The 26,700-nt window shown below is 44.1% G+C and overlaps 1 protein-coding gene across 2 annotated transcripts in view; it reads right to left on the bottom strand.

Moving 5' to 3' along the window:
* Window positions 1–16,161: 16,161 nt before the first annotated feature.
* KIZ (kizuna centrosomal protein) overlaps window positions 16,162–26,700 on the bottom strand; it is an 87,909-nt gene continuing 77,370 nt past the window's right edge. For both annotated transcript variants that reach the window (XM_052651020.1, XM_052651021.1), the window contains 2 exons: window positions 16,669–16,712; window positions 16,162–16,270 (listed from right to left, as the gene is read on the bottom strand). In XM_052651020.1, the coding sequence (XP_052506980.1) occupies window positions 16,203–16,270; window positions 16,669–16,712 (112 nt within the window). In that variant the 3' untranslated portion in view covers window positions 16,162–16,202. The remainder of the gene's footprint in view (window positions 16,271–16,668; window positions 16,713–26,700) is intronic.

The following is a 26,700-nucleotide window of genomic DNA, read 5'->3' as shown; positions in this document are numbered from 1 at the left end:
AAATCGGCTACTAGCCCGCATAAGAGGTCAGCTCTCTCTTGAACCAGTCTGCTGTTCTAATAGTGTCTCCCACTCTAATAAACTTTATTCTTCTCTTATTTTGCCTCATGTCTGGAAATTCTTCTCCAACCTGGACATGGGCTATGCCAATAAGTGCCCCAGGAACCTTCAGAATCCTTCCACACAATACCAAGAAATTTGTGTGGGACCTCCCAGATGGGCCAGTGGTTAAGAATCTGCCTTGTGATGGAGGGGACGTGGGTTCAATCCTTGGTGGGGAAACTGACTCCACATGCCGCAGCTAAGTCTGGGAGCCACACCTACTGAGCTTTCGAGTTCTGAAGCTCGTGAGCCATAAACAGAGGGTCTATGAGCAGCAACCAAAGATCCCACATGACAAAACTAAGACCCGATGCAGCCAGATAAATAAATAAGTAAAAGTAAAAAAAAAAAAGAAAAGGGAAGAAGAAACTTGTGAAGTTATTCAACTTTGGGCAAGATAATGTGCAAACTAAGAATTATTACTGTGCATATACCTGTTTCTTCATGTGAAAACTTTTGTTTAATGCCAAAATGTTCATATGGGTTTTCCTGTAAGTTCTTATGGGGAAAAAAAAAAACAAACCAAAACACCTGAATGATCTTTTGGGCCAATCCAATATATTAATAATCTTTCCTCTCCCACATTCTCCCAAGAGGACTTGCTGAGGTTTAAGGTCACAATGGGGTTAAAATGGGAGACTCAGGAGCCTAACATGAGCTCTCTTCACATAAGAAAATTCTAACTGCTCACAGGAAAAAATGGTTACCTATTCATGTAACACCTCCCCTGGCACACTCATGCCCAGAACTACTAAGTCCCCAGTAGTCCACTTGTCTAACTCCTATTAGTCCTCTGAGACTCCCTCCAAAGGTAACCTCCTGATTGAATCCATGCACAGAGCTGTCCTTTACATGTGTTTCCACAGAAAAGTGAAAGTGAAAGTTGCTCAGTCATGTCCGACTCTTTTCAACTCCATGGACTATACAGTCCAAGGAATTCTTCTGGTCAAAATACTGAAGTGGGTAGCTGTTCTCTTCTCCAGGGGATCTTCCCAACCCAGGGATCGAACCCAGAATTGCAGGCTGATTCTTTACCAGCTAAGCCACCAGGAAACAGCAAGTAATAACACTGATGCATGCATGCGTGTTCAGTTGCTTCAGTCATGTCTTACTCTTTGCAACCCTGTGGACTGTAGCCTTCCAGGCCCCTCTGTCCATGGGATTCTTCAGGCAAGAATACTGGAGGGGGTTGCCATGCCTTCCTCCAGGGGATTTTCTTGACCCAGGGATCAAACCCGTGTCTCTTATGCTTCCTGCATTGGCAGGTGGGTTCTTTACCACTAGTGCCACCTGGAAAGCCCAATAATACCATTAGCTAGTATTTATTGCATGCCTTTATTGAGTGAGTGACTGAATAAATCGTTACCTCTTATATTATTGCCAAGGTATCTGTGAGAAATGTTTGAGCTTGGAGTTTGGATGCTGGCATCTCTGAAAAGGGGAAAGAACTGGTGCTTGGCAAGAACTGGGACCAGGATGGAAGACTGACAGCATTCCTGTGACTCTGGAGAGAGCGAGGTGGTCCACTTTCAGCTGATTTCATATCGTTGCCGTAAGTATGCTCACAAGCGCTAGGAAGCCTGGCAGCAGGACCCTGCAAATGCCGCTTGGGAAACTTTGCTGTTGTTGTTCAGTCATTAAGTTGTGTCCAGTTCTTTGTGACTGCATGGACTGCAGCACGCCAGGCTTCTCTGTCCTGCACTATCTCTTGGAGTTTCCTCAAATTCTTGTCCGTTGAGTTGGTGATGCTATCTAACCATCTCGTATCCTGCTGCCCACTTCTCCTTTTGCCCTCAATCTTCCCCAGCATCAGAGTCTTTTCCAGTGAGTCAACTCTTTGCATCAGGTGGCTGAAGTACGAGAGCATCAGCTTTTAGCATCAGTCTTTCCGATGAATATTCACGGTTGATTTCCTTTGGAATTGACTGGTTTGATCTCCTTGCAGTCCAAGGGACTCTCAGCAAACTGCCATGGTTATTAACCAGCAGGATGCTGCAGAGTGCCTTCCTAGCTCTTGTCGTCTAGCACGTTCCCTCGATAGGGAAGAATCCGGCTTTAAATTTGGGAAGACAGGAGATGGCAGACGTCCTGTCCATCAGCATCAGCTGTCGCTGTCCTTTGAGCTGCCAGTGTGACAGCTGGGGCAGAGAGGGTTCAAGTTGACTGGCAGAATGTTTTACATCGAATGAATTTGCGCGTAATAATAGTATAATAAATAAGTCTCTAGAGGCACCCGGTTATCGCTTGCATTCCAAAAGTGAGATATGGCCTTACCAGAAGCTCACAGAGCCATCTGTCACCAAATATTAGTCTTGGTGTCAAAGGTTGGACCAGCCTGAGGAAATGGAAAACATCACTGGAGGCAGGCAAATGGCGACACTGTGTCTGTCAAAAAAGATTTAAAGGGAGCTACCTCCAGGAGCCAGAGATTTCCAGATGATTTTGAAATAAATATATAAAACCCACTACCCAAAGCGGTTAGACTTGGGGTCTTGGGTACTGAACACTAATGAGCTTTCTCGTTGGATGAGTTCAGTTTCTGTCACTCGGCATCTGTTCTTGAGTAATCTAATCCTTATCTGCTTGGATTTGGGGCTGGAATTACTGAGATCTCCTTTAATGTGTTTTTGCCAGTTTGATGCATCAAAATCTGATTGTCCCCAAAGCACTCTGCTGATGACACAACCGCTGGTGACAGGAGCACTGAAAGTGGATGAAAGCTTGAGAACTGGATAAAACCTGTTAGGATTTGTAGTTGTTTGCTTTCCTCTTTTTTTTTTTTTTTTTTTTTTTGAGGAAAGGAAGGAGGGAACTCACAAGCTGACCCGACAGAGAACTGGGCATCAACAACCCCACCCGTCAACAGCACAACCCTCAGACCACGTGGCAACTGGGAAAGCCTGGGGTAGGGGGGCCCAAGAGGCACTTGGGTGGTTGGGAAAGGAAACGCATTAGAGGAGCAATTCACTGAGATGAGAAGTTCCAGGACAGCCAAGTCCCAGCAGTTGCGAAAACAGATTTCATGGGCCTTTCAGAAGGTCTTCATAAGGTCTTCAGCCTGGACTGGCCCTGATAGGGTCTCATCCTGGAGGATGTGTGATGTCCCATTGCCATCGGGACCTTGCAGAGGCCTCCACTGGGAGTTACAGGCATGGGTCCCTTGGGACAGAGTTCAAGCAAGGTCAGCTTTGGTGGTTCCAAGTCACAAAATTAGCCTCTGCTCAGGTTTCTCTGTTTCGAACAATCCCTTCCCAGTCTTCCTGGACCAGGGCTGCTGGGCATTGACAGCACAGATGGCAGAGTGGTCCCCACCTCCATCTAGGCCCTGAGGGCACCTCGCTTAACGACTCCCTCCAGACTCCTTGGACTGGAGTTCTGCTGTGATTTTGGGAGCCCCTACTGATCAGATGGACCTGTGTGAGACTTGGAGACTGGTTTGTTCTGGTGGCAGGAATGGGAGTTATTGCATTTGTTGTTCAGTTGCTCAGTTGTGTCTGACTCTTTGGGACCCCATGAACTGTAGCATACCAGGCTTCCCTGTCCTTCACTATCTCCCGGAGCTTGCTCAAACTCATGTCCTTCGAGTTGGTGCTGCCATCCAACCATCTCATCCTCTGTCATCCCCTTCTCCTCCTGCCCTCAATCTTTCCCAGCATCAGGGTCTTTTCCAATGAGTCGGCTCTTTGCATCAGGTGGCCAAAGTATTGGAGCTTCACTCTCAGCATCAGTCCCTCCAATGAATATTCAGGATTGATTTCTTTTAGGATTGACTGGTTGGATCTCCTTGCAGTCCAAGGGACTTTCAAGAGTCTTCTGCAACACTACAATGCAAAAGCATCAGTTTTTTGGAGCTCAGCCTTCTCAGTTATTGCATAAAGGGGCCAGAATCCCAGCTGTACATGATAAAAAGAGTTCTGGAGACAGATGGTGGTGATGGTTGCACAAGGTGAATGTGCTTAAAGCCACTGAGCCATATACTTGAAAATGGGTAAGGTAGGAAATTTCACGTTACGTGAATTTTCCCATGATTTTAAAATTTTCATTTTTAATTTTGACCTTGCAGCTTGTGGGATCTTAGTTCCCTGACCATGGATAGAATCTGGGACCCTGGTGGTGAAAACTTGGAGTCCCAATCACTCCAGGGACCACTAGGGAACATTTTTTAAAGTTTTTTTAAAAAAAAATCCACCATGGGAGAGGAGTTTCAGGGGGAATGGATACATATATATGTACTGAGTCCCTTTGCTGTTCACCTGAAAGTATCACAAATTGTTAATCAGTTCTATCCCAATGCAAAATAAAAAGTTTTAAAAAATTCCATTCTTATGCACACATAAAAAGGAACCTATGAGCTAATTCAGAAAGTTAACACTGTTTTAAAAGTCTTACCCATATAGAACCCATCCTTGTAAATCACATAGATCACACTCTGATTCAGAGTCGCTGATAGTGAGGTTTGTCAGCATCGCCGCTCTCTGCACCCTGAGGAGCAAGGCTGGGCAGCATTTAAGGCTGCTTGATCGTCCCCAGGACATTCATGCAGGGGCCTGCCGCCCATCCCGCAAGTGCCGACATCAGCAACACCCTGACTCCTGACTGGCCAACACGGCACAGCCTGGTCTCAGAGCTGTTTCAGTTCAGTTCAGTTGCTCAGTCGTGTCCGACTCTTTGCGACCCCATGAATCGCCGCACGCCAGGCCTCCCTGTCTATCACCATCTCCCAGAGTTCACTCAGACTCACGTCCATCGAGTCAGTGATGCCATCCAGCCATCTCATCCTCGGTCGGCCTCTTCTCCTCCTGCCCCCAATCCCTCCCAGCATCAGAGTTTTTTCCAATGAGTCAACTCTTCACATGAGGTGGCCAAAGTACTGGAGTTGCAGCTTTAGCATCATTCCTTCCAAAGAAATCCCAGGGCTGATCTCCTTTAGGATGGACTAGTTGGATCTCCTTGCAGTCCAACGGACTCTCAAGAGTCTTCTCCAACACCACAGTTCAAAAGCATCAATTTTTCAGCACTCAGCTTTCTTCACAGTCCAACTCTCACATCCATACATGACCACGGGAAAAACCATAGCCTTGACTAGACGGACCTTTGTTGGCAAAGTAATGTCTCTGCTTTTGAATATGCTGTCTAGGTTGGTCCTAACTTTTCTTCCAAGGAGTAAGCGTCTTTTAATTTCATGGCTGAAGTCACCATCTGCAGTGATTCTGGAGCCCCAAAAAATAAAGTCTGACACTGTTTCCACTGTTTCCCATCTATTTCCCGTGAAGTGATGGGACCGGATGCCATGATCTTCATTTTCTGAATGTTGAGCTTTAGGCCAACTTTTTCACTCTCCTCTTTCACTTTCATCAAGAGGCTTTTTAGCTCCTCTTCACTTTCTGCCATAAGGCTGTTGTCATCTGCATATCTGAGGTTATTGATATTTCTCCCGGCAATCTTGATTCCAGCTTGTGCCTCTTCCAGCCCAGCATTTCTCATGATGTACTCTTCATATAAGTTAAATAAGCAGGGTGACAATATACAGCCTTGATGTACTCCTTTTCCTATTTGGAACCAGTCTGTTGTTCCATGTCCAGTTCTAACTGTTGCTTCCTGACCTGCATACAGATTTCTCAAGAGGCAGGTCAGGTGGTCTAATATTCCCATCTCTTTCAGAATTTTCCACAGTTTATTGTGATCCACACAGTCAAAGGCTTTGGCATAGTCAATAAAGCAGAAATAGATGTTTTTCTGGAACTCTCTAGCTTTTTCCATGAACCAGCAGATGTTGGCAATTTGATCTCTGGTTCCTCTGCCTTTTCTAAAACCAGCTTGAACATCAGGGAGTTCACGGTTCACGTATTGCTGAAGCCTGGCTTGGAGAATTTTGAGCATTACTTTACTAGCATGTGAGATGAGTGCAATTGTGTGGTAGTTTGAACATTCTTTGGCATTGCCTTTCTTTGGGATTGGAATGAAAACTGACCTTTTCCAGTCCTGTGGCCACTGCTGAGTTTTCCAAATTTGTTGGCATATTGAGTGCAGCACTTTCACAGCATCATCTTTCAGGAGTTGAAACAGCTCAATTGGAATTCCATCACCTCCACTAGCTTTGTTCGTGGTGATGCTTTCTAAGGCCCACTTTACTTCACATTCCAAGATGTCTGGTTCTAGATTAGTGATCACATCATCATGACTATCTGGGTTGTGAAGATCTTTTTGGTACAGTTCTTCTGTGTATTCTTGCTACCTCTTCTTAATATCTTCTGCTTCTGTTAGGTCCATACCATTTCTGTCCTTTATTGAGCCCATCTTTGCATGAAATGTTCCCTTGGGATCTCTAATTTTCTTGAAGAGATCTCTAGTCTTTCCCAATCTGTTCTTTTCCTCTGTTTCTTTGCATTGATCACTGAAGAAGGCTTTCTTATCTCTTGCTGGCGACAGAATGAAACACCAACACTGCAGAGTGGTTTGAATCTTTTTACTTTAACTCCTTGCTTCTTACAGCTGCTTTATTTTATATCCTTTGCACAACAATCTACAGGGCAAGTTGCCAAACACCATAATTCAGCGACTATACAGTGCGCAGGCACGGGGCGAGATAACCTTTACCTATTTACTGCAGCTAAGACTTTGTTTTGGGGAACTTCCTTATCAACTTAGAATCCATTTTGTCTCTGGGTCTGTTCCTTTAGAGGAATCAGAGAAACATCCTTATGTGCAAGAAATGTTCTTTTCCCACGGGAACAAACAGAGGATTCTTAGCTGAACATCTCGTTTGCAAGAATGTTCAGCCCTGGTTGAGAGTCTCATTTGCAAGCACTTCTCAACCTTCCTTATACCTTGTTCCCTACATCTCTTCTTGCTATTCTTTGGAACTCTGCGTTCAGATGCTTGTATCTTTCCTTTTCTCCTTTGCTTTTCGCCTCTCTTCTCTTCATGGCTATTTGTAAGGCCTCCCCAGACAGCTGTTTAAACAGGTTGAAAAGTATGTGTCAGAAGCAATGAAATCTTTTTCTTGACTTTTATTAGCTGGACTGGGTGAGCCTAAAATGAGGCTGCCAAAATGCTTCCTCCAAAAGGAAATCTTGTACCCTGTTTAAAACCCTTCTATGGCTTCTGAACATTGACTGAAAGAATAAAGTCCAAACCCCTCTGCCTGAGATACAAATCTCTTCACGACCATTTCTTTAAAAAATGATGAATTATTTTTAGCACTCAGACACGTAGAGAATAGCATAGCATAGAGGTCGAAGGGCCACCACTCAGACTGGATGAATATTTGACAAAAGTTGGCACTTAGCCACATTTGCCTAGCACACTTGGTTTTTAAACTAAAAGAAGCTGTTCTGTGCATCATCTCTGTATGTACGGCTCACCCTACTGTCCTCTTTCCAGGGCCGGTCACTCTGCAGAATCTGGTTATGTCTCTTCTGCCCACATTTTACCTTTTCACTTCATCTGAACGCCCCTCTCCTTCCCTGTAAACGATACACTGAATTGTTCTGTGTCTTTCACTTTAACGTGGATTTTACTCACAGTTTAAATCTTCCAGCAACATGTGCTTCTCATTGTTTTCCTGGCAGTGGGCACTAATGTGCCCCAATTTTTGCCATTTCAAACAATAGAACAATTAACATTTTGATCATGTCTCTTTGTGTTTACAACAGAGTTTCTCCACAGAGACTTTGTTACTAGAAATATAATTAAGCCACAGATGAGAGCTATGTATGTAACTGAAAATGTTCTAGTAGCCACATCAAAAAATATATACAAACAAACTGATAACATTAATCTTACTAACGTATTTTTGTTTAATATACCATTTCAACATATAACCAATATGTTAGTGAAACACCCTATAGTATTTCTTTCATACAAAGTCTTCAAATCCGATATGAATTTCTTGGTTTAGATGAGCCACATTTCAAGCTCTCAGGGGTCACGAGAAGGTGGTGATGAGTGTACGGACAATGTGACTGTTAAGTATATATTTAGAGATGGAAGTGAAATGGAATAGGACCCCATGGCTCTCTACCCGCCCTACTCCCATGCCCTCTGCTGCTTTTTGTCTATGGAAATATTTAGCCAAAGAATAAGTTTCATCAGAGAAGTGAGAACATGCAGAAACAAAGGAAAGATAATATTAGTTTAGTCATTAAGCATAAACAAGGACCTTTTAGTTCCTTCTCAAGTGCTATAGATAATATTCTGGGCCGTATTCTGTGAGCTGCCTGGCAGATACTGAAACCCCCACCAGATGGAGGAGTTCGCTACATGATGAGCAGACTATCACCATGACATTTGTTGTTATCATTCAGTTGATAAGTTGTGTCCAGCTCTTTGTGACTCCATGGACTGTAGCCCACCAGAATCCTCTGTCCATGGGATTTTTCAGGCAAGGAAACTGGAGTGGGTTGCCATTTCCTTCTCCAGGGGATCTTTCCAGACCAAGGAATGAACCCAGGTCTCCATTCTTTACCACGGAGCCACCTGGGAAGCCCCAGCCATGGCATGAGCTGCCGCAATTCCAAGAATTGGCCTCAAGAAATGGAAACACACCGACCCTGGAACTGAAGATTAATTGTACTTAAGATAATCAAGATGATGCTGGTCAGACCACCAACGACCAATTTGAAGAGCTGACTGTGCTGTTTCTGCCCCTCCGTCCATCTATAAAAGCTCTTGTACACTGATTGTCAGTGGAGGGAGTCAGCCTTTGGACTGATGTCTGCCCTCCCTCCAAGTGGCCAGCATCTGAACATCTGAAATAAAACAAACTTTTCTTTCCACCAACCTTGCCTTTTTCATTGCTTTTTAAGCGGTGAGCAGCCAGACCCCAATTCGGGTTACAGAACCACAGCATCACAGGTTATGGTGCTTGATATAAATGTGCTCTTCAAAGATGTGCAAGTTCTTTCCTGGTCACTTCCTGACGCTCAGAGGGATCTGCCTGCCATCCTCGCCTTGTCCTCTGGGTATAGAAAGCCGCCTTGTTGTACTCTCCTTCTGCTGTTTGCTTTTCTGGTAAGTTTGAGTACCTTTTCATCTTTATTGCCCATGTAGGTTACTCTTCCTATGAATCGCTCATTCTAATCCTTTGTTCATCTTTCTGTGTCATATCTTTCTTGTTGATGTGTGGTTCTTTATGTATTTTAGCTGTAGAGCTCTGACGGACTCGCATCCTGCAAATGCCACTTTCTAGTCCATGGTTTGTCTTTTCATCTTGTCAGTGTCGTTCTCATACAGAACATTCTAGTTTCAATGTAATATTTATATTTTTCTTTATGAGTTTGTGCATTTTCTATGTGTGTTAAGAAATTCTTCCTTGCTTGGAACTCATAAAGACACTTGCCTATTATTTTTTTCTTTAAGAGTTTTAAAGTCTTCGCTTTCACTTTAGTTCTTTATTCTAGTTGGAATTTCCTGTGTTAAGCGTGATGTATAAATTTTACCCCCTTACGCCCATTAGGATGGCTGCTATCAAAATAAACCAGAAAATAAAAGGTGTTGGTGAAATTCAAACCCTTATGCACAGTTGATGGGAATGTATTTAAAATGGTGCAGCCACTGTGGAAAATAGGATGGCAGATCCTCAAGAAATTAAAAACAGAATTACCACATGATCTAGCAACTCTGCTTCGGGGGACATACCTAAAAGAATGGAAAGCAAGGTCTCCAAGAGGTAATTTTTATGTTCATAAAAATAAGTGAATAAGAAACCTTATTCACAATAACTAAAACCTGGATGCAACCCAGGTGCCCACTGATGGATGAACGGAGAAACAAAATATGGCCTATACCTACAATGGAATATGGTTGTGTAGTTGCTCAGTCATGTCCAGGCCTTTTGGGACTCCACAGATCATAGCCTGACAGGCTTCTCTGTCGATGGGATTTCCCAGGCCAGAATACTGGAGTGGGTTGCTTCTTCCTTCTCCAGAAGGTCTTCCTGACCCAGGGATCCAACCCATGTTGCCTTCATCGGCAGGCAGATCCTTTCCCACTGTGCCACCTGGGAAACTGTATGATGGAATATTATTCAGTCTTAAAATAGGAAATTCTGATGTGTGCTACAACATGAAGGAACCTTAAGGACATTATATTGAGTGAAATAAACCAGTCACAAGAAGGCATACTGTATGATCCCCTTATGAGGACCCCCTTATCCCTTATGAGGTTCTTAGACTAGTCAAAATCATAGAGACAGAAAGTAGGAGGATGGGTGTCAGGGCTGGGGGGAGTGCAGGGCAGAGAGTTATTGTGTGATAGGAACAGAGTTTCAGTTTTACAAGATGAGATGAGTTGTGGAAATAGTTTATTTAAAAATGAAAAATATTTTTATTTATCTTTAAATAAATTAAAGACAATTGCACACCATTATGAATGTATGTGATACTAGTGAACTGTACATTTAAAACATGGTTAAGACGGCAAATCTTATGTACATTTAGGAATCTAAAAAAATAGAAAAAATGTACTAAGGAAAATGGTGTCAAATGTACCCTGAATGCGTAAATGAATAAATGAGAGAATGAATGGTAGGGGAGAAATAAGGCAGTGAGGGAAGGAGAGAAGATGCCAGGTATTAAGAGATGGCAGTGGAAGGATGGCCAGACGCTTCGACCTCAGTCTTTGCTGAATAGGGGCAAGGCCACATCCTGAGCTGGGGGAGGTTGAGGCTCGAGGAGAGGGTGTGGGGCTGCTCCCTTCAGAAACTGACAAAGGGTCACTACAGATGCTGCTATCCGCTGAGAGATAATTGAAGCAAAATACATACTTTATGATTGCCACATAACACACTTAATTTTGTGTTTTGCCATGTGGATTATCAACTGGTCCAGCATCATTCACTGAAAAGTCTGTTACCACCTCATTGATTTCTCAAACATCTGTCTGTACCCAGATCTCATGCCTGGGTTTTTTTCTGGGGCCTCTATGGCAACCCACTCCAGTATTCCTACCTGGAGAATTCTTCGGACAGAGGAGCCTGGGGGGCTACAGTCCATGGGGTCGCAAAAAGCGTGGCCACAGCTGAGTGACTGAGTACTCTTCTGCTCTAAGTTTCCAGCCCTGAGCCTGGAACACAGACCTAATGATGATCTTGATAATAAATCTTGATGTTTGCTCTGGTAAGATCTTCTCTTTATTATGCAGAACTGTTTGGCCATTTTGAACCTTTAAATTCCTTCCGAGCTTAATGACCAGCTTGTCAACTTCTTGGAAATGACCTGTTGGGATTTTGATTGAAATGGCATTACTTTTGGGATTAATCTGGACAGAACTTATGCTTTTGAAAATAGAATCTTCTCATCCATAAATGTGTAGTTCTCTACTGTCAATAGATGTTTAAAATTTTGTCTTTCACTGATGGCTTAAAAACTTTAAGATTTTTCACAAGTAATTTTTGATTACTGTAAATGGCATCTTTAAAAAGTATTTTCAAACTGGCTTTCTGGGTGTATCACTACACTGTTATTTTTTTAACCTTTAAAAAATATTTATTATTTATTCGGCTGTGTTGAGTCTCAGTCGCTAAACAGCATTTTCGTTGAGTCATTGCAGGATCTTTCATTGTGGCACATGGGTTCAGTTGTTCCGCAGCATGTGGGATCGTAGTTCCCCGACCAGTAATCGAACCCATGTCCCTTGTATTACAAGGCAGATTCTTTACCAGTGGACCACCAGGAAAGTCCCTATACTGTTGATTGTTGAAATTGCTTTTATATCAAAACTCTCACTGGTTCTAATGCTCTTCTCCAGCATCCGGATCTTCTTTGGAGACAAACTTGGCATCAATCACCCACACTTTGTAGCCTCCCCCTTTGCTCCCAGTCTGTAGCCCCTCTTCCTCTCGGGCGCCCCTCCAGCCCTCATCCTTGCCGAACATGTGCTGCACTGGTCTCACGTGAGGACTGTTTCACTTGCACCAGTTCTCTTATGCCTCTGGGCCTTGCTAGTGTCATTTCTGTGCCTGGAGTGTTCTTGTTCCTTCAGGCCCCCTCTGTCCTGTGCTAATGTCATCTCCCACGTGAAAGTTCCCCAACTCAGCCGCAGGAGGAATAGTGTTTTCGCTCCTCAGAGCTTCAGGGACAAAGGCATCTACTGAAGGGGCTGTACACAATGTGCTGAGCTTCAGGCTGAGCTTCAGGCTTTTTCACCCTTGTTGGAGTGAGGGTGCCTGAGGTGGGTAACTATATTAGATCCAGCGCTGTACTCCCAAAGTCTAGTCCCCCAGAGCCTGACACCCAGGAAGTGTCAGGATACACAGCTGATGATCAAGCTGTATCCGAACTTCACTTGGTAGAGCTGGGAGGGTGGTCACCCCAGATCTAGAGTTGAATTCTCAACACTGTGAGTTCCGAGGATTGATTTCATCATATTAACCAAGCTTACGAAGTTTGATTCTTTGACTAGTGTGAAATAAGAGATTCTGAAATACGTATTGATCTCTGCCCCTGGTTTCTGACACAGAGCTCCTAAAACCCCTGGAATTCCCTGGGCAAAGAAGTTTTTTTTTTTTTTTTTTTCCTAATGAGGTGGCTCTGGGATGGGGCTGGGGGTTCCTGGAGAGCTCCAGGAGAGGGAGCTGGACACTGAAAACACAGAGCCACGATTAGAATCTTGAAACTATCAGCTCCAGGCTCCCCTTCTTTGGAGAGTGCAGGGGGGGGGGGCTAGAGGTGTGTCATTTTTTTAATTAAAGTATAACTGATTTACAATGTTGTGTTTATTTCTCCTGTACAGCAAAGTGATTCAGTTATACATACATACATTCTTTTTTGTATCCTTTTCCATTATGGTTTATCACAGGATATTGAATATAGCTCCCTGTGCTCTAGAGTAGACCCTGTTGCTTATCCATTCTCTGTACAATAGCTTGCATCTGCTAATCCCAGCCTCTCACTCCGTGCCTCTCCCAATCCCCTCCCGCTTGGCAACCACAAGGCTCTTCTCTATGTCTGAGACTGTTTCATAGGCAGGTTGATTTGGGTCGTATTTTTGATTCCACAGGTAAGTGATATGGTCTTTGTCTTTCTCTAACTTCCTTCACTTAGTATGATAACCTTAGGTCCATCCATGTTGCTGCAAATGATTCTACTTCGTTCTTTTTTATGGCTGAGTAATATTCTGTGGTATCTATGTACCACATCTTCTTCATCTGTTCATCTGTCAATGGACATTCAGGTTGTTGGAAGTGGAGTTAACAATCAATCATGCCTACGTGATGAGGCTGCCATAAAATCACCAAAGATTCACAATGCTTCTGGGTTGCTCAGCATGTGCCAGTGCCAGGAGGGAACTGCACCCAGTGGGGACATGGGAGCTCCGTGCCTTTCCCCAGATCCCACTCTACGCATCTTTGCACCTGGATGGTCTCCACTGTACTTTATCATATTTCATGATAAACTGGTAAATGTAAGGAAGGGTTTCACTAGGTCCTGTGAGCCATTCTGACAGATTATCAGACTCAAGTTGTGGGGACCTCAATTTACAGAGCAATCAGATGGAGATTTTGGGAATCTGGGGCCCTACAACCTCTAATTGGCATCTGAAGCAGGGGTGGCCTTGTGGGACTGAGCCAGGAAACTGTGGGGTCTGCACTAACTCCAGCTACTGTCAGATGGAACGGAATTGTAGGACCTTCATCCAGTGTCAGAGCATGGGTTGATGTAGGGGAAAAGAACGCCAACACCTGGGGCCAGTCTTCTGAGTGTGGCAGTTATTTGAGGGCAAAAGAAAACACAGGTGGTTAACTTAGGCTGTGATTCTGTTCTTACGTGGGAAGCAAGACAACTGTGGGCCCAGCGCGCAACCTCCCTGGGAGCTTAACCCTGGCAGAGACCCCAAAATAGGCCAGCAAGTTGTTGGTGAGCAGAGCTCCCCCTCTTCGTATATTTTCAAATGTCAATTATCTTCTTTCCCCTAAAGAGTATTTGAAAAGGGAAATTTATACCGCTTCTTTTTAAACCAGGGTCACTGGAGATAAATAGAAAATAACTGAAAAGAAAACAAAATGCATTACTTTTTGATGTAAAATTCTGCCTGATAATGGCATTGGGCCCCAGGCCTTCCCTACCACCACTGAATGTGAGATACACTCATGTTGAAGTCCAGCACCAACTGAGGCTTTGCTCTGGACCAGCATCAGTGCTCACATGTGTGGCCTCTAATAGAAGGTATTCAGAGGCAGGACTCTGTATGTTCCATCAGCATGCCTGACAATATCCAGGAAGCATCCTGGCTGAAGGGCTTGTTTTATTTTCTTAGTGGGTATAAGCTGTTTAAACTTGGTAAAATCTAGAATTAAAATTAAAAGTGTTTACAAGAGTTTTTAAAGGGTTTATATGCATAGAAAAACTCTGAAAGCAATCACCCAAACGTCAGTAATGCTGACCACTGGACTTGTGTGTATGTAGACTAATTTTAGATTTTTAGAAAAGCTGCAAAGATCACAGAGTTCTTATGTACCTTTCACTCAGGTTCAGTTTCCTCTAGTGGTACATTCCTCTAATCCCACATTTAAAAAAATATTCATTATTTACTTGGCTGCCCTGGGGCTTAGTTGTGGCATGTGGGCTAGTTTTCTGACCATGGATGGAACCTGGACTCCCTGTTTTGGGGGCTTGGATGCTCAGCCACTGGACCACCGCAGAAGCCCCCAGTCTCACGTTTCTGTGGTGCATTTGTCACAACTAAGAAACCAACACCAGGCATCACTATCACCTAAGCTGTGCTGTGAATTTGCTCAATCGTGTCTGACTCTTTGCAACACCATGGACTGTACCCTGCCAGACTTCTCCTTCCATGGGATTTTCCAGGCAAGAATACTGGAGTGGGTTGCCATATCCTTCTCCAGGGGATCTTCCCAACCCAGAGATCAAACGTGGGTCTCCTGCACTGCAGGCAGACTTTTATTGATTGAGCCACCAGGGAATCCCTATCTTATCAGCTAAACTAGACCTGATTTGGATTTCACCAGATTTTCCATTAATGTCCACTCTTTTTGTTCAAGGACCCAACCCAGGGTCCCACATTTCACTAAGATGTCATATCTCCTTTGTCTCCTCTGATCTGTGACTGTTTCTATGTTCGTTTTTATGATCTTGACTGTGTTTTTCTCTGTTGTTAGTGCTTTTGGTATCTTTCCTAATTCAAGTCACAAGGGTTTACCCGTGTTTCCTTTTCAGAATCTGATAGTTCAGCTCCTACATTGGGTCTTTGACCCATTTTGGGTTACTGTTTGTACACAGTGTGAGGTAGAGATCCAGCTTCATCCCTTCACATGAGACTGTCCAGTTGTCTCAGCATCATTTGTTGAAAAATACCAGTTCTTTCCCCACTGAATGGTCTTGGCAACAGTACTGAAAATCAATTGATCATAAATTTGACAGTTTATTTCTGGATCATCAATTCTAGATTACACGTAAATCAATATTTCATGCAGTACCACAGTATCTTAATTGTCTGTGTGTTAAGTCACTCAGTCGTGTCTGACTCTTGGACTATAGCCTGCCCCCAAGGACTGTAGCCCACTAGGCTCCTCTGTCCATGGAATTCTCCAGGCAAGAATACTGGAGTGGGTTGCCACGCCCTTCTCCAGGGGATTTCCCTGACCAAGGGAGCCAACCCAGAACTCCTGGATGGCAGGCAGATGCTTTACCATCTGAGCTACTATACCATCTTTACTTACCGCAGCAAATCAGTAAGTTTCAAAATTGTGAAGTGCGAGTCCTCCACCTTTTTCAAGACTGATTTGGTTATTTTGGGTCCCCTGAATTTTGTTATGAATTTTAGAAGTAGCCTGTCAACTTCTCCAAATAAACTAACTGGGTTTTGATGGGCACTGTATTCATCACTGTGCTTTTTGATAAGGCTTCAAAGCAAATATGCCACTTTATATTTACATCATGAAATTTCACTGGAATAACAATATGGTCCCTAAGATTGTTAGGGACCAACTTTTCATGTTAAACAACTAGAAAACTTAAAAGGGTACACTGATTTTGGACATTACATCTGAACACAAGGACTTAGCTTTTTTGAAGACTTTATTTCTAATAGATATTACAGCTCAAAAGTTATAAAAATCATCAAAATCATTGGTGGACGTGTTATGGTGTCCTGGGACGTAAAGCAGCTTCGATTTCTGAGTTACTCTCATCAGACTCGCTCCAGAAGCCTGGAAGAGAAAACCAGAGAGCAGCTCAGCATCTCTACAGTCTGATTAGGTCGACTTCACCAACCTAGCCCACAAAGGGCTTCCTGCGGACCCCATGTGGTGCATGTGAGCAGACATGCCTAGAGCACAGGCCAGGATCCCTGGCAAACTCATACCTGCAAGTTAAAATGCTGTGGCCCCTGGCCACAGGAGGAGCCTCCGGGTCCTTCCCGGGGAGAAGCCTCCTGTTCTCAGTAGAAGCCCTGGGTCCTTCCAGGGAGACCTTCGGGCCCGTGAGCACAGGCAGGCTCTCCACCCACTCATATCTCCCTTAAAGGTGCAGATGACACCACACGTCACACACCACCCTTTTCGTTAAAACACAAAATGACAGTCTGGTCTCCAACTGTTTCTCTTACCTTTAGACTTTAAATTGGTAGTTAGCTTCCCTTCATTTTCATGCCTGTAAAATAAAGAAATAGAACCTAAATTTTGAAAAAAAGACAGACTAATAGTTTTACAAGGAGTAAGTGAGGAAAGAGGCACTTGTTACTGGGAGGCCAGAAAGTTTACGTTTACTCCCCGAGTTTTAAAAGCAGAAAGCAAATGTCGGGGTACCCTTGGCCCAGAGGCACCTACTGATGCTCTCTGTTGGAAGGGTCCCAGGAGCCTTGGTCTCCCGCTCGCTGGGAAGGCTTTGGGGTGGGAGGCAGGAGGCAGGCCCCGGGGGCACAGAAGCGGGCACAACTCATCACTGCCAGCCCAGCTGGAAGTAGATGACCCGGGAGCAGCAAGAAGTAAGCCAGGAGGTTACAAAACTTACCTCCATCAAGCCAGCGATACCAACACTCAACCGTTCAACAAGGAGTTCACAATAAACTCTGTGTGCTTAATTAAGGACACTGATTCCGGGTGGAGAAAAACTCAAGTGTCCTGTCACCTGTGTTTAGGTTTCCGTGTGTCACATACGTGAAAATGTGAGGGTCCAAGGACGCATTTGACGCTGGGTGACACACTTACTAAAGCTGTTGGCCCGAGAAGGTGGCTCTGTAAGAGGTGGTGCCCACCTCCATCACCTTCTCTCACCTTTCCCAATTGTCATGCATGTGAGAATCATCTCTGGGAGCACCATCCAGGCTTTTAATTACACTTAAATTCTTTAAGGTTTGTAGTAAACGGTCAAGGGGATATTAAAAAAGAAACAGTTGCTTGTGTATGGCTTGACATTCGATGTTTTTCTCATGTTTCTGTTGAAGGGTTCACTCGAATTTACATTTGGAGATTATTCCATGAAGGCAGATTCTGGCCTTTAGCTGGGAAGAGGGCTGAGAAAGGACGAGGACCACCGTGCAGCAGCGACTCCGGAAACCCTGGGGACTCACCTCTGTTCCTTTGGGCCAACCTAGCACTTGAAAATCTGCCTTCTGCTACAGCTGCCATAATTTACATTTTTTTTTCCTAGAAAAGAAGCTCCATGAAGGCATAATTTTCTAGGCTCAACATCTGTAAATGTTCCCTTTAAACTTGGTACCTGTTTCTTTGTTTTGAGATATAGCTAATGTATAGTATTATATGTTACATGTATACAACACAGTGATTCACAATTTTGAAAGGTTATATTCCATTTATAGTTATTATAAAACGTTGGCTATATTCCCTGTGTTGTACAATAAAACCCGTACCTATCAATCCCCTCCCCTAGCCCACCCTACTGGTAACCACAAGTTTGTTCATTGTATCTTGAAAAATCTTTATCAGAGAATAGTTGATTTAGAACATTGTATTAGTTTCTGTTGTATAGCAAAGTGAATCAGTTATACACATACCTCCACTCTTTTTATTTATTTAAAAATATTTATTTTTTGGCTGTGCCGGGTCTTACTGGCAGCGCGTGAGATCTTCAGTCTTCGTTGTGGTACGTGAGTTCTTGTTGCGGCACGTGGACTCATAGTCGAGGTTTGTAGGATCTAGTTCCCTGGCCAGGGATTAAACCTGGGCCGCTGGCACTGGAAGCACAGAGCACCTATTGGACCACCAGGGAAATTCCTAAGCACTTTTTTAGATTCTTTTCCCATATAGGTCATTAACAGATCATCGAGTAGAGTTCCCTGTGCTCTACAGTAGGTCCTTGATAGCGTTCTCTGTGTCTATGAGCCTGTTTTTTTTATTACATGCACTGGCTTATGCTATTTTATTTTTTTAAAATTCTACATTAGGGATATCATACAGTATTTGTCTTTCTTTGACTTACTTCTCTTAGTGTAAAATCCTTCAAGTCCACTGGTATTGTTGCAAATGACAAAATTTCATCCTTTTTGTGGCCGAGCAGTGTTTCACTGTACATATGGACCACATCTTCTTTATCCACTCATCTGCTGGGGGGCCCTTAGGTTGCTTCCATCTCTTGGCAACATCAGGGTGCATATATCATTTCAAATAGTATTTTCATTTCTTTCAGATATATAGCCAAGAGTGGAATTGCTGGGTTATATGATAGCTCTATCTTTAGTTTTTTGAGAAACCTCCCTCCATACTGTTTTCTACAGTGGCTGCACCAATTTACATTCCCACCAATGTATGAAGTGTTACCTCTTCTCTACAGTCTCACAAATATTTGTTATTTGTGGTCTTTTATAAAGATGGCCATTCTGACCTCATTGTGGTTTTGATCTGTATTTCTCTAACAATCAGCAATTTGAAGCATCTTTCTCTGTTCTTGTTGGTCATCTCCATGTCCCTGAAAAAAATATGTCTATTTGGGTCTTATGCCCATTTTTTAATTGTTTTTTTTTTTTTATATTTAGTTGTATGAGCTCTTTATTTTTGATATTAACCCCTTATCAGTCATTTCATTAGCAAATATTTCCACCTAGTCTGTAGGCTGTCTTTCAGTTTGTCAATGGTTTCCTCTTCTGTGCAAAAGTTTTTAAGTCTAATTAAGTCCCATTAATTTTTTTTTAGGTTCCATTTATTTTTGCTTTTATTTCCTTTAGAAGACAGATCCAAAAAAAATATTGTTGTGGGTTGTGTCTACTATTTATCCAGCTCCCACTTCAGGAGGACACGGGGCTCACTCTGGGGCAGGGGTCAGCAGATATAACAATGCTATAAAGGTGCAGAGAGAAACTAATTTGCCAGTTGATATTCAAATAATTAGAGCCACCTGGCTGGCAGGGGGCTGGCAGGAGCACTACAGGGAGGACTGAGAGAACAGGTGGATGATGGGGTAGTGGTGGTGTGGCTGCAAGATCCCAAGGAAGCAAGGTGTACTCTGGACTCTACTGTGGCAGCTAGAAGGGATTTCCAGGCCAGGGCAAGACAAGAGCATGACAAGGGCACAGAGGCCGGTAAGCACACACCAGGTCCTTACTGCCTGGCCCCTGCTCTGAGCTCCACACGCATGTCCAGAGCTCATCGGCTGTCTCAACTTGGCTGCCTCCGAAGCATCTCATGGCCAGCATGCCAGCCAGCATGTCCACCCACAACCAAACTCATGCTTCTTCACCAAACCTGGGCCCTTTTCCTGTCTTGGCCAATGGCACCCCAAGCCTCAATTCCCTCCCAACCCTTCGCAACTCCTCTGCTCTCCCATACCCAATCAGTCACTAGGTCCTACCAAGCTTACCTCCCTGCACTTCCCAAGTCCTCACTTGTCCCCTATCCACTGGCACCACTACTACTTGGTAGGCCAAAGCAGCATCTCTACCTGCCTTTTAACAGCCCCCTAACTGCTGACACCACATCCACCTTGTTCCCTCCAGCCCACTTTCCACTTGGCAGTAAGAGTGAGCTTTTGAAACACAACTCTGATTACTCTGCCTCCCTGCTGAAATTTCTTCAATGCCTTCCCATTGCTTTTGGCAAAAGAAGCCTGAACAGTGCCTCCAAGGTTGATGCCTAGACTTCATTGGGCTTCCTGCTATAGCCTCCCCATCCCCTCCACCCCATCCTCCATCCCCAAGTCTTCATCAAATTTGCTCTTTCACAGCCATTTCTGTTACATACTGACATGTGACTGCCCTTAGGCTGTCAGCTCCATGAGAACATCCACTATACCTGTTTCGGTCCCTGGGTACCCAGCGTCCTGCCCTTAGCAGGTGCTCAGCAATAAATGCAGAAGGAACAGGTGAGCCTCAATAATCACAGTTCAGTTAGTCAGTTCAGTCGTTCGGTCGTGTCCAACTCTTTGCGACCCCGTGAATCGCAGCACGCCAGGCCACCCTATCCATCACCAACTCCCGGAGCTCACTCAAACTCACGTCCATCGAGTCGGTGATGCCATCCAGCCATTTCATCCTCTGTCATCCCCTTTTCCTTCTGCCCCCAATCCCTCCCAGCATCAGAATCTTTTCCAATGAGTCAACTCTTTGCATGAGGTGGCCAAAGTACTGGAGTTTCAGCTTTAGCATCATTCCTTCCAAAGAACACTGAGTACTGATCTCCTTTAGAATGGACTGGTTGAATCTCCTTGCAGTCCATGGGACTCTCAAGAGTCTTCTCCAACACCACAATTCAAAAGTAGCAATTCTTCAGTGCTCAGCTTTCTTCACAGTCCAACTCTCACATCCATACATGATCACTGGAAAAACCATAGTCTTGACTAAACGGACCTTTGTTAGTGCCTTGCCTAAAGGCACTTGATCAACATTTGATGTTAGATTATTTAATCTGCATGTTTCTATTTCTATGTGAGTTCAGATGAGGTTGTTCAAGTGTCCACCCAGAAACATGTTTCAAAACTAAACATCCGTGTTCACCAAGGAAGGTGGAAGATGCTCCTGGGTGTTTCCGACACCATTCTCACCCCTTGCTGCCGCTGCTGCTGCTGCTTAGCCGCTTCAGTCATGTCCGATTCTCTGTGACCGCACGGACTGCAGTCCACCAGGCTCCTCTGTCCATGGGATTTTCCAGGCAAGAGCACTGGAGTGGGGTGCCATTCCCTTCTCTGTCTCACCCCTTAGGAGCAAGTATTTTTCCCTTTGGGAAGCCATCCCTGCAAGTCGACGTGACACTGCAATGCAAAGTTGGTTATTACATGGGATTTGCAGGGTCAACATTTCTTTCTCTGGGTCACAGCTAACTTAGAGTCAAGGCCAGTGGGGATGGTGTGAGAAATCTGGGTGTAGACAGAGCCATCTTGTGCACCCATTACTGTAAGGTACCGTAAGAGAAAAACCCAAACCAAAAACACTCCCCAAAGCATCAGAATACAAGAGTTCAGGTTACAGGCCATGGGCTAGGTCCCCGGGTTCCATCAGATGTAACGCATGTGGACGCCGACGGCCTGAACTTCCCCAACAGTGTGGACGTCACACCTCTGGTCTGTGTGGCAGAGGCAGCAAAGGTGAGCTGTGGATGGTAAACGGCACAGGTGTGTGGTCTCCGTCAACTACCCGACTCTGGCTACAGCACAAAGACAGCCACGGGCAGTGTGTGAACTAGTGGATGTGGCTGTGTTCTGATCAAACTTGACATAGAGACGCCGAAACTTGCATTTCATATAACTTTCAAGTGTCAGGCAGCATTATTTCTCTCTGAATTTTTCTCAATTGTTAAAAAATGTAAAACTTCTCTCAGCCTGCAGGCTGCACCCAGAACCAGACAGAGGCCTAGGGCTGGGTCCACTGAGGCCTTCAGGAAGCAGGGCCTCATGCCCAGGCAGTAAACCAGGGAGTCTGCCCCCCCAGCCTTGTGGGTGACTCCTGCAGTCCAAGAGGGCAGGGTTTGTGGGTTCTTTTTTTTTTTCCCCTAGAAGTTCACCATTCGACTGGAGGTCCTATTTCCAAACAGAGCTCTTTCAGGTCAGACACCAGGACAGCTGAGTGGATTAAGGTGTGGCCACGCCCCACTGGTCGCATTCCAACAGGACAGCGTCTCTGCACTGTCCCGGAAGGGTGGCACCTCCCCCTCTGCACAGGGAGCACCGTGTGCCCACCTGTCAACATTCCACCACTCTGGCTTCATCGCAAGTCTTCCCTCTGTCCATCAAGCCATCTCAGTTTCCCATGTTGTTTATACATTCCCTTGCTGTTGATAAGGGATTAGGACACACGATTGGGACAACTTTCATCAAAATCACTTTTGTTCTCAGCCCTGCTACATGTAAGAAGTTAAGGTTGGCCAGGGTCTTAAATAGCAGGTCTTATTCTAAGCACAGCATCTTGTGAGCACCTAGGATGTGATCCTGCTGACATGGGTACTAGAGAAAACAGCTGTAATTGACAGTTATCGACTGTTCATGTTCTATGAACAAAAGGTAATAATAGTGCTAGAAACAGTCTACATAGTTAACATGAAAGTGGAAGTCGCTCAGTCCCGTCCAACTCTTTGCGACCCCACGGGCTATACAGGCCATGGAATTCTCCAGGTCAGAACACTGGAGTGGGCAGACTTTCCCTTCTTAGGGGATCTTCCCAACCCAGGGATCGAACCTGGGTCTCCCACATTGCAGGCAGATTCTTTACCATCTGAGTCACCAGGGAAGCTCTACGGGTTCCTAAGAGATTCCTTATCAAGTCACACCAGGGCTCATGACGCGCTGTGCTTGTGAAGGGGTGTCAGGGCTGTCAGGTGAGCACAGGGTCCCGGGAGGCAGGCCCAGGCTTGGGGGGGTGGGCAGAGTGAGGGTGGTGCAGCCCCCGGGAGCTCCTCAGAGCTGGGGAGGTTCTAATATTAGTAACACACTGACTCTCAACCTCATGGTCAGTATCATATTTTTGAAAGAAAATTGTATGTATAGCCCATTAACAAACATACCCAAGTTACTGTGGCTTTGAGGCCACGTCCATCAAGTGTAGCAGTAAGACTTCGAGGGTCCTGCCAAGATTTTGGTCTCTGGTGCTGGGACGATGAGGAAGGCCCCACCCCCCCACCCCCCCCACCGTGGGAAGAGTCCTTGCAGTTCTAGGGTCTGATCAAAAGCCAGCAAAGAATAACTGACTTATGAGAAGACATGGTCTCTAGACTCTGAATTCTGTACTTTCTAATGATCTTGACTGCTGGCTAAAATCAGTATTAAAATGTCTCACATAGCGTCTTCAGCTAGAATTTTCCTCCAGACATATTTCTGGAAAAATATAAGGCAAAAAGACAATTCAGAAACAAAGAAAAAAAAAATCCCAATCAGCGTGCCAACAAACCACTGTGAATCCTTGATTTTAAATTTTCGAGGTCTACTGAAGGCGGAGAGCTTTAATTAGACAAAGTCTGAGCGCCCCCTGACGGTCAACCAGGGGCCCTGCAGGAGATGCCATTTTTAGGGGTCAATTTTCTCACTCCTTCCCTTCAGCCAATCAAGCAAAGACTGTTCTTTCAGGCCAAGGCGAAGTGGGGGTGGGGGTAAAGTAGGCGGGCTTACGACGAGAAACATGTGGAATCTTTAGGAAGCTGCTACTTTGGTAGAATTTAAGGAGAATGTAGATTTGCTAAGGCAGAGACCCGGGGCTTTTACCCTAGAACCTCAAGGCCATCCAGGAAAACCTTGTGTTTATTTCTCTGGACTACGAGTTCCCTGTGATCTTCAGATCGTCCCAGGGGAAGTGGCCCTAGGGCCAGGCAAGCAGAGCCAGGATGGCCCCACTGGAGCACGGCTGCAGCCTGGGCGCCCTCCACCGGCCCCTCCCGGGGCCGCAGGGCTGGCCCTGAAAACCACCCACAGCGGGCCCTGCCAGGGTGGGGCGGCCGGGTGACTTCTGCTTCCTTTTCCCCAGGCAATTATGTTACAAGCACACTTCCTTTTCTTTCGGTAAAGGTTATCTAGATCCAGGCAGTAAACTGCAGTTAACGTGGTAGGCGGTTAAAATACTCTCTTCGGTTGAATACATGGATCCGGGAGAGTGGAAACGGCTTCCTGGGGAAGGTGGGGCGAGACAATGTTTGCGGAGGAGAGGAAGCTCCGGCATGCACCCCTGAACAAAAGGGGACAAGTGGTCTTTACTCGGAGAACAGCTTCCTATTAGGACTCACTCCTTCGCACATTATGCCTTTCATCCCCACTCAACCACAAAATGATTTTGCTCAGGCAAATACAATGGGAGAAAAGATTTACACTGAAAGAATCTTTAATAATAAACTGTTGCCGATCTGCCTACTTGCCCGTGATTTATAATACAATAAACATCGGATTCTATTACGCTCAGGCACTGAAGCCGTGGCTCGGGAAAACGGAATATGAAAGCACAGGGACCCCACCACCATCACAATGAAATGAGCAGGGATAAATGTGCTAAGAGTATCTCTTTGCATCTTTTATAGCTGGTGTGTATTAATCTGTAACGCTTATTAAGAAAGTCATTGCTATGCAAAGCAGCGCCCAATCCCTTTCTCTGGCTTTTCAACAGAGAGCACTGTTTAGCCAATAGGACGGACCCTCTGGCCCTCATTCTGCATTCATCACAGGCAACATTTGCACAATGTATCTCTCAAAGGCGGCTGAAAGGAAGGCCTTAATACTCATGTAAACAACTGCAAACCAATTACTTAATGAATCAGGCCCACACATAATGAGGTGCAGACAAAGAGCTATAAATGCATTTTTGCGCCCAAGCCGCTGCTTTAAAGTAAAATCCCTCAGCTGTAGTTTGGGCTTAACTAGCACATCATAATTATTGTCTCTAGGACATCAGAGGAAGCCATTTTTTTTTTAAAGGTCCAGCAGGGTCTTTTTTTTTTTTTTTTTTTGAGGTTGCTCATCAGCTCACTGACAAAATAGAGCAAAGAAGAATTTTTAAAAGTGCTACAGCAGCACTGCGCTGTTATGTTTATTCTCGAGTACTGGGTTTCGAGACCACTTGTAAAAGCAATAAAGCACGAGGAATGACTGCAGTAAGTGGGGTCCTTAAATGTAAGCCTCTAAGAAATTTCAGTGAGTCCAGGCACAAAGAGCGAGCCTGGGGAGGCATATGAACACCAAACCCAGCACAAGAAACCAACTGTGACCAACAGTGAGCCAAACCAACACACTTCAAGTCCAGAACTTTCATCACTGGATTAGTATCAAGTGTGGAGAACCAAGCATTCCTTGAAGGGCTCTTTTTTGTTTTTTCCTCCTTAAAGGGGATGATGTGGTTACTTGTAACTTAGGAAATAAATTTCATGCAGAAATGACAGTAATAACAAAAGGCCCCTGCCTCAAACTGAAGGGAAAAGAAGTTTGATTTTATAATGAAATACTGATGTGAGCTATGAAATGTCACATGATCAGACTGAGAAAATGTTCTACAGAATCTGACTGCTTTCTGAATGTGTTGAAACATTGCCCAAAGTGGGGAATATATAAGAAAAATTTAAGAAGAATTGTTTTTTCTTAGGACCTCTAAAACAAACACTTCTAACAATCTTTAGAAACTAAAAGGATGTATTACTAAGCCAAATGGTGACATTAATCCTTAAAAATTGCCTGTAGAATTTATTATCTTTTAAAATTCCTTTCAGGAGACCTAGAACTTGAATTTACAGTAAAATCATAAAAATATACTTTAAAACTCTTCTTATCTATAATTCATTATCTCTCACTTCCTTCAGAAACATAGATAAAAATACAGGTATTAAAAATAATAGTTTTTAAAAATTAAGAGTGATTCCCTAAAATTGAACATATCAAGTTTCTAAAATCAAGAACTTAATTTCAGAAAATCAACCTCATTTAAATATATTCCAGGTCCTAAAAATACTGTAGAGTTTTCAAAACATAAATGAAAATGAATTTTTTTTTCACTGTACAAATACTACATTTCTAAACAAGTTAATCTTATGGAACATCAGAAATGTAAAGTTTCTGTTTTAAAATTTCACTAGGGCAAGTAATTATTTCAAATGTGACGTAATCATCTATAGGACATCTTTTAAGGGGAAATGTTGTTGCAAAGGCAACTGTGTGTTGTTTTAAACGACATTTAGCTCAAAGCAAAAAGGCAGGTATGTCATCAGACAACTGCTTCTACTCCCACCCATAAACTTTTCCTCGGTGACTCAATGCCATTGCACAATCAGTATTTTATGTGATTGCAAATCTAACACACAACTTGCTTATCACTGCTCCAAAAACTTACAGTTTTAAACTACATTTTAAAAAATGTAAAAAGATAAATTTTCATGTTTGAAAATAAGCAAGAAAATATGAGAACAGGAAATAACAGTCCAGCCCAAATACTTGGTAAAAAAAAAGAGGAATACAAAAACAAATATCCAGCAATTGCTTGTATATATACCCGCTGTCTCTGAAAGAAGAAACAGGCCACTTTATTTCTTTTAAGGCCCTGCGTTCTCTCTCTGCCCTCTCCCGACACCCTCCATTGTGTGGTTTCTAAGCAGCCCTACTGCGAGCAGCTGTAGACGCTAATTTGTGGTTCACTGAGGTGTCAATAGAGTCTTAAACCAAGGAAACAACAGCTGCAAAACAATACTTGGCTCTGGGGCAAATATTTTCAAAGGTAGACTAAAGTTTCAACTGT

The sequence above is a fragment of the Budorcas taxicolor genome, chromosome 13 (genome assembly GCF_023091745.1).
Source record: "Budorcas taxicolor isolate Tak-1 chromosome 13, Takin1.1, whole genome shotgun sequence".
In the NCBI taxonomy this organism is placed as follows: Eukaryota; Metazoa; Chordata; class Mammalia; order Artiodactyla; family Bovidae; genus Budorcas; species Budorcas taxicolor.
The sequence above is the reverse complement of the archived record's forward strand: the minus strand, read 5'-3'. Positions and strand labels throughout refer to the sequence as shown.